At 44.3% G+C, this 8,197-nt stretch overlaps 1 protein-coding gene across 1 annotated transcript; it reads left to right on the forward strand.

Annotated features, from left to right (window-relative positions):
* The first annotated feature begins 1,831 nt into the window (after positions 1 to 1,831).
* Positions 1,832 to 7,959, forward strand: LOC125438205 (interferon-induced protein with tetratricopeptide repeats 5-like). Its single transcript, XM_048506470.1, has 2 exons — positions 1,832 to 1,897; positions 6,386 to 7,959. The coding sequence occupies exons 1-2, from the start codon at positions 1,893 to 1,895 to the stop codon at positions 7,821 to 7,823; spliced, it is 1,443 nt and encodes a 480-aa protein (XP_048362427.1). The 5' UTR covers positions 1,832 to 1,892; the 3' UTR covers positions 7,824 to 7,959.
* Positions 7,960 to 8,197: the final 238 nt, after the last annotated feature.

An 8,197-nucleotide genomic window follows, 5' to 3' on the forward strand; every position in this document is an offset into this window, starting at 1 on the left:
CTAAAAAGAACCAAGATGAGAAAAACTTTAATATGATGCCAAAGCAGATAGAGGAACAGTTCACAAGTGAAGCAGCCTGACAAGAAACAGTTGTAGGAATGCTGGTTCAAAGAGAAGTTAAAAGAGAGAGAGAGAGAGAGTCTAGAAGAATCAGCCATCACCAAGTACTTCTTGAATTTGGCCTGTGCTGTTATTTCATTTGTGGGGATAGTGGCCCTCACATGGTCCACCAGGAAGCACCAGGGGCCTTTGGGCAAATCGAAGGATCCACTGGTAGACATACAAAGGAGGAAGAAGAATCTATTATACCCATAAGAAGGCATCAAGGGAGATGGCCCACGTATTCCATGAGGAGACATGGACACAGTATGGCCCACTGGAGATCCAAAGAAAGGCACTCAGAGCGGCATGCCCATAAGGAGTGGGCCATAGTGGGACATGCCTGCAGGCAGGGGACTGATCGCTAACCACCTATCTCCAGTAGTCCTGGGAAATGCAGGCCTGTTCCTAATATTCCAGGTTATATCCTGCCAGGAGGGAAAGGATGTGGGTGAGGAAGATGCAACCCAGCAGGAGTGGGGACCAGATAGGGAGCTCCAGTGCCCAAGGGCATGGCTGGAGGGGTCATGGCTTCTGGAGGCAGAACCAGTGGAGTAAATGATCCAGGAGGTTGAATACCCTGGTCCCAAAGTGATAGTGACTGGGGTGGGCACTGACCGTGGGGGCAGAGCATCCACGAACATCTGGCAAGGCCAGATAGCTTGTGACAGGAGTTCTCAGGAGATGCTCAGCAGCTGAACCATGCCTTTTACCTTTGGAATCCTTGAAGGCATAGGTGACTGGGGTGATTGCGCAGATATTGTTCATTCATGTCCTCAATGGCAGAAAACCTTTAAAGAACTTTTGACAAACATGGAAACCTAAATGAAGAAGGCCCTTTAGGCCTTACTGGGCCCTAAGCTTCCGCCTCCCGCAGATCAAAGATTAAAAAATGCAAGAGGCACATTTTACAAAAAATAAAATAAACCAAATTACTTTAAAGTAAACTATTTCAAACCATTCAGTGTCTTCTCCAGACAGCAAGTATGCAGTTGAAACATCCAATGAATGCAGCCATTGAAGCACCAGAAATTCAGAGGGAGAAGCGATAGCTAAAGCCAAGAACTCTCTTAAACTTCTGACTGAAATGGGATGTGCTGGAACTAGACTTCCTTTTTATGATCTTTGTCCATGTCCAGAACACATCAGAAAGAAATCCTTATGTTGTTTAATTTGGCAGTAGTTTTTTTTCTGATTGGTTAACAATTAAAACCATTTTTAATTGCTATCTAGGGGCAAAAGATGCTTACGGACCCCTTACGATGCTTACCCAGAGGATTCCATTGTGATCAGGAAAAAAGGAAACTGATTCCAAAGTTTTGTGTTTCTCAGTGAGTCTGGTTTTGGTTTCCTTTTCTATAAACTGTGTGTTGGTTTCCTTTTCTATAAACTGTGTGTAAGTTTTGTTTCCTCATACAAGCAAGCAGATAAACATCCTCTCCTCCCATATTTATTTAGTCCCTGGTAAATATGAAAAGAACTTATAACAAGTTACACTTCTCTGTGACAATGGAGCAAAAAGAGAGAGAGAAATCTATTCAGTCCTGGGTAAATATGAAAACATAAGGACAGCAGCTCTGCTGGTTTCCTTTCCTAAGAACTGTGTGTTAGTTTCATTTCCTCTTACAAGCAATCAGACAACCCCCCTCCCCCCCCCCAACCTAGTAATCCCTGGATGACTATAAAAAGAAGACTGTAACAGAACTGGCAGTATTTAAGTCTTTACAGAAAGGCTATCCAGTCTTCAAGAGAAAAGGCTGAATTTCTTGACAACAGATAACAACTTTCAAATCATGAGGTAGGTCAGAAATCATAAAAGAACTTTGCCTGCTGCTAGCTTCTTGTTTAATACTCAGCCTGGCTTCAAGCAAAGGAGTTGTAACATAACCAAAGTGTAATTAACAAATATAATTAAGAAGTGTAACTAACAAATGTAACTACTAAACATAACTAAGAAAAATCTGGCCATTGTGGTGCATATCCTCATTAAAATCCATATTAGATTATTGCAACGTGCTGTATGTAGATGGGGCTATTCTTGGAGAGTGTTTGAAAACTTCAAATTGGTACAGAATTGCTATAGCCAGGATGTTGACTGGAGTAGGTCATAGGGACTAATGTTGGCCTATCTATACTGAGCCAATTTGCTTCCATGAACAATTCATGATACTGGCATTAGGGTTGCCAGGCAACTGGCAGGGATGGAGAGGACTTACCAGCAGCTGCAGAGGCCTAAACCAGTGTCATAGTTATGGCTGGCAACAGAGGAATGCTCTGGTATTAGCAAAAGCTCTACAGTGGAAGCCATTTTTACAATACAATTTTGACCAAATACCTGAGCATCCCAAGTCACTGGCAGCATGATGACGTCACTTCTGGTGCTGGAAATGATGTTGCTGTGTTGCTGGTGACATCAATGTAAAGCCAAACTAGGCCTTCTACCACAGGTAAGTCCCCCAGCTGATCAACAGTGAGGACCTGGGGGGCTGGAAACCCTCCCTCCCCTACTACCACCACTGGAGGCCTGCCAACTATAGCTAATGTTGACCTTTAAAGCTCTGTACGGTTTGGAACCAACATACCCAAAGAACTGCCTGCTTCTTATTGAATCTACCCAACCACTGCCCTCAATTTTAGAGGCCCTGCTTTAGGTGCTCCCACGTTCTGAGATTTAGAAGGTGAAAACATTGGGTCTTCTCACTCATGGTGCCAAAACTGTCTCCAAAGAGATTCTTCTGTCTCTCTTCTGTTGAATCTTCCACTAGTGCATAAAGACTTGTTTCCTATGGCATTACCAGAGACTCCCTCGTTGCTAAAAATGTTATACTTTTTAAAGTCTTGATATGTATTTTAACTGTTTTTAATTGTTTTGATGATATCTGTTTTGATGTGTGAGGGAGCTGGCTTTAAAATCTGATTTCATTACATATATTTTAATTTTGTTAGCTGAATTAATGGCCCTTGTGAGGGCATAAAGCTGAGATATAAATTTTATAAATAAGTTTTTAAAAAAGACTTTCCTAGTAATAAGCCCCATTAAATAAAATGGGATTGTTTTGTCAATGTCTCCTTTAAGAGGTGTAATGGTTAGAGGTGCAAACCTCCAACTGGAGACTCTGTGGAATTGTAACCCCGTGGAGGTCCCTCCTGTAACCTAACCCTGCCCTCCCCAGATCCACCCCAAAATCTCCAGGTATTTTCCAAACCAGACCTGGCACCCCAACAGACTGACCTGGCTGCAAAGAATAGACCAATTAATTTAAAGATGTGTTTTCTGGCCTTTTCGATTGCAAAATGATGAACTAAGCTCCCCCCTCCCCCCCCCCCAAATCAAATTCATTTGGAGGTCACACACAGTAGATTAGCTGGCTTGATGCCTTAACCATTCTTGACCTATTGTAGAACTCTTGAAGTTTTTGATGAGTACCAGCTTCTTTTAGCTTCTAGCAGTCTCAGGCTGTGTGCAAAGAATCTGTAGAAAGAATGCACACTTCATTGAAAATTAATTCCAGTGGATTCAGTGTCCATACTGAAGTAATTTTCGCTTTTATTTTGTTCATCTACTTTCCTATTCCCTGTATTTCATCATCAACTTCCCTATTCCCTGTAGTTACTATACTGTCACCTGCCTTCAGAAATGCCTGATATGAATTGAAAAACGGGAAGATAGATTGGTTTCATTCAGCTTCTTTTTGCTCCCTTTCTTTAACCTCCTTACGTTTCTGGCTGTCTGATTTGTATTTATAATCACCACCAGACATGGCAGTATGAAGTGTATGTGTTTGTGACTGTGAATGAATAAGGAGGAGGATTTATATCCTTCCTTTGTCTCCTGTAAGGAAACTAAAAGGGGCTTACAAACTCCTTTCCATTTCCTCTTCACAACAAACATCCTGTGAGGTAAGTGGGGCTAAGAGAGCTACAAAGAACTGTGACTAGCCCAAGGTCACACACAGTGGTGGGATCAAAAAATGTTACTAACAGGTTCCGATGGTGGTGGGATTCAAACAGTGGCACCACCGCACTCACGCACCTTGGGCAGGGTGGTTGCTTTAGTAACCCCTTCTCGGCACTCAGAAAAAATTAGTAACCACTTCTAGAGAAGTGGTGAGAACTGTTTGGATCCCACCTCTGATCACACAGCTGGCATGTGCTGGAGTCTAGTTCACCAGATAATCTAGTTCACCAGATAAGCCTCCACAGCTCAAGTGGCAGAGCAGGGAATCAAACCCGGTTCTCCAGATTTGAGTGCACCTGCTCTTAACCACTACGCCATGCTGGCTGTCCACTTGATATACTTATTCCCATAATTTGGGTCTGCAAATCTTACCAGAAGAAGCCACAATCTTCCCACTAGGTGTTCATTCCTCATGCTTATTCAAAAGGAAATCTGAGACTCATTGTTTGATAGACCCAGAAGGCCTAGCGGTTCAGAACATTGCTTGAGATGGCTATGCTAACACTGATTCTAACTCTCCCCAGCAGGTCTCATAAGATCTGGACATGGCGTGCATAGATGCAAGAAAATGAGTTTCTATCAATATCACCTGGCAGAGGGGTGCCAACTTGGAGTTGGGAAATACCTGGGAATTTAGGGATGGAGCCTGGAGAGAGTGAGGCTTCGGGTGGGGAGGGACCTTAGCAGTATATAATGCCATAGAATTTGCTCTCAAAAGAGCCATTTTCTTTAGGGGAATAGATCTTTGTCATCTGGGAATCAATGGGAGATCTCCAGGCCCCTCCTAAAGGTTTGCAACCCTAGGGGCCCTCAACCTTTTTTGAAGCCTTTGGCCACCATATAAATTCTAACACATGCAGGAGCATATCTTCAAAAGATAGCACTCAGGGCAAGCAATGCCCAGCACTGAGCTGTGCACCCCACCCAACTCCCCATGGAGTTCAGGGGGCATAGTTCAAGGCTAGGCTTGGCCAGCTCCAGCGTTAAACTGTGGGCTCTACCTCTGAAGCCTGCTGTTTAAAGCTAGACCCAGCTAGGCCAAACCCAGCCTTGAATTGTGGGCTCTGCCCCGGCTGGGTCTGGCTTTATATTGCTGACTTGACCTCTGAAGCTCTGCCTCTGAAGTCATGAAGGCTTCAGAGGCAGAGCCAGCAGTATGAAGACAGTCCTGGCCGAGGAAGAGCCTGCAATTCAAGGCTGGCCTCTGCCAGGCTTCATCCAGCTTTAAACTGCAGGCTTTGAGGAGGAGCCTGCAGTCTGAATCTAGGCCCAGGTCAGCCCAGGCTTGAACTGCAACCTCCCCTCTCAAACTCCGTGTGGACTTCTGAGGGCCAGATGCACAGTTGTACGCTGGATTCGGGTCCAGTCTTGAACTACTCATTCTGTCCCTAAATCCTAAATGGAGTTTGGTGGTGGGGACATAGTTGATGGTGGGGAGCAGGGTCATTGGGGTGGGGGGAACTCTGGACTGCCTGACACCCGTGGAGGAGCTACAAGGGGGCAGGGAGTGTGCGTTGCACGGGAAGGCAAAAATCACCCGCCACCTCACCAGGCCCTTCCTGGTAAGTGGGGGGCACTGGGGGACGGGGGACAGGGAGGGTTTGCAGGAGGAGGGGGCAGGGCCACAGTGGGGCAGAAAACACAGAGTGTGCCCTGGGTGAACTCCTGCCCAGCTATGCTTCTGCCCAACAAACACACACAAACGCTGCTCAAGCAGCAGCCGGGTCACAAGGCCTGGCTTGTCCCACCCGAGATATGCCTTTGGGTGCAACCACAAAATGGTAACTGAGACACACATGCACACGTACAGTGAAAAAGTCCAAATACAGGGATTAAGAAAACTATTTTTTTTAAAAAAAACTGGGCAAAAGGAATAAGGGAAAAAATAAAACCAATACTACAATGGTAGCTCCCACTGAAACAATGTTACTTGAATTTGCACACCCAATCAGATTTTTTTCTGGGCAGGAGCCCCACCTGGCCCTACAGACTTTCTGTGAACACTTGGCAGGCACCAGGAAAGGAGGGGGGGGGGCTATGGTGCTCATGAGCATCACTTTGGGGACCCCTGATATCTTTTAACAAAGGGGCACAATTCTAAATCTATAATCTACATTGCTGACATAGTTCCAGTCCACCTTGAGTGTTGGCGAGAAAGTTGCACTATACATGAAGTAAATAAATATTACCTTCATATACAAAGAGAAAAACACACTACTAAAGCCAGTTTTTGAAATTGTTCAGGATGAATACTTGTAAACGTGGTTCTGTAATATGTAAATCTGCAATCTGCAAATGTGCATCTCTGTTTCTCTGTATCTTCCCTAGCGAGGTTTCCAAAGATTCTTTGCGGAGGATCCTGCTGCAGCTCGACTGCCATTTTACTTGGAGGCTGCTGAAGGAGGACATCAGTCCCGAGGAACTGGAGGAAAGGATAGCAGATCAAATGGATTTTTTGCCGTCCAGATCTAAAATCCAGAATTATAATCTGCTGGCCTATGTGAATCATTTGAATGGCAAGAAAGAAGCTGCTCTGGAAAATTTACAGAAAGCCGAAGAGGCTGTGCAAACAGAGTGTCCAAAGGCAATTGAAAAAGCCAGTCTTGTTACCTGGGGCAACTATGCTTGGATCTACTACCACATGGACCAGCTTGAAAAGATGCAAGAGTACATAAAGAAGGTGGAAAGTGTTTGCAAACAAAATGGAAGCACCACTCCTTATAAGATGAAGCTCCCCCATATTTACTGTGAAAAGGGGTGGGCACTCTTCAAATTTGGGCCAAGTTATTTTGAAAAGGCCATGGAGAGCTTTGCAGAGGCACTGCAAGAAGAGCCCCAAGACCCAGAATGTAATGCTGGCTATGCAATCGCACTATACCGTATGGAAGATTATTACGGAAAAAAATCTTCGGCAGAAGGGTCATCTCTGGAACCCTTGAGACGTGCAACTAGTCTAAATCCCAACGATCCTTTCGTTGTGCCTATCTTTGCATTGAAACTGCAGGAAATTGGTCAAGTTGAAGAAGGGGAAAAGTATATTAAAGAGGCTCTTGAAAACAATCCAGATAGTCCCTATGTTCTGAGGTATGCTGCCAAATGGTACAGGAAAAAAGGTGATGTTATTAAATCCCTGGAGTTTTTGAAAAAGGCGTTAGGGTTGACACCAAACTCTGGCTTTCTGCACCATCAGGTCGGCGTTTGTTACCGAACGCAGTTCTTTGGGATGAAAATGGCCAAATCCCAAGTCAGAGAACAGATGGAGGAGCTGATCAGACATTGTATCTTTCACTTCCAAGAGACCGTGAAGCACAAAACCAAGTTTGTCTACGCTTATATGGATCTTGCAGGCATGTATGCAGAAGCAAAGCGTTTTCAGGAAGCAGAGGAAGCATTTCAGAAAGTATTTGCCATGACCAAGCTAACTTGTGAAGACCAACAGCAGCTCCACTTTTTGTACGGCCGCTATCAACAATTCCAAAAAAAATCAGAATCGGAAGCTGTGAAACACTACCTGAATGGGATGAAAATTGAAAAAGAGTCATATCCAAGAGAAAAGTGCAAAATGAATTGTAAGAAACTGATAGAAAATAAAATCAAGAAAGGTGCAGGAGAAGCAAAGAGCTTTGGCATCCTTGGATATATTCACCAGCTCGATGGGGAAAGGCAACAGGCTGTTGAGTGTTATGAACGAGCCCTGGAGATGGATCCTGACAATGAAGAATACCTCAGTGCTCTCTGGGCCTTGAGACTTTCTTTGCAAAGCTAAACTTTCCCCTGTATGTTGATAATGTCATGAAATTCAGAATTCTGCTTATTCTGTAATAATTCCATCATAGTCCTTGGGATTCCTTTGATACAGTTAACTTGAGGATCACATAGCCTTTGATAACTGACCCTTTACGTATTGGGGTGTTGTGGGGTTTCCGGGATGTATGGCCAATTTCCAGTAGCATTTTCTTCTTATGTTTGTCAGCATTTGTGGCTGGCATCTTCAGAGCATCATCAACGTCAGGAGAAAATGCTACTGGAACATGGCCATACAGCCTGGAAACCCCTCAACACCCCTGTGATTCCAGTCGTGAAAGCATTCAACAATACTTTTATGCATTGTTACTTGGACCACATAAACGATGCATTATA

This window comes from Sphaerodactylus townsendi, linkage group LG08 (assembly GCF_021028975.2).
Source record: "Sphaerodactylus townsendi isolate TG3544 linkage group LG08, MPM_Stown_v2.3, whole genome shotgun sequence".
Classification (NCBI taxonomy): domain Eukaryota; kingdom Metazoa; phylum Chordata; class Lepidosauria; order Squamata; family Sphaerodactylidae; genus Sphaerodactylus; species Sphaerodactylus townsendi.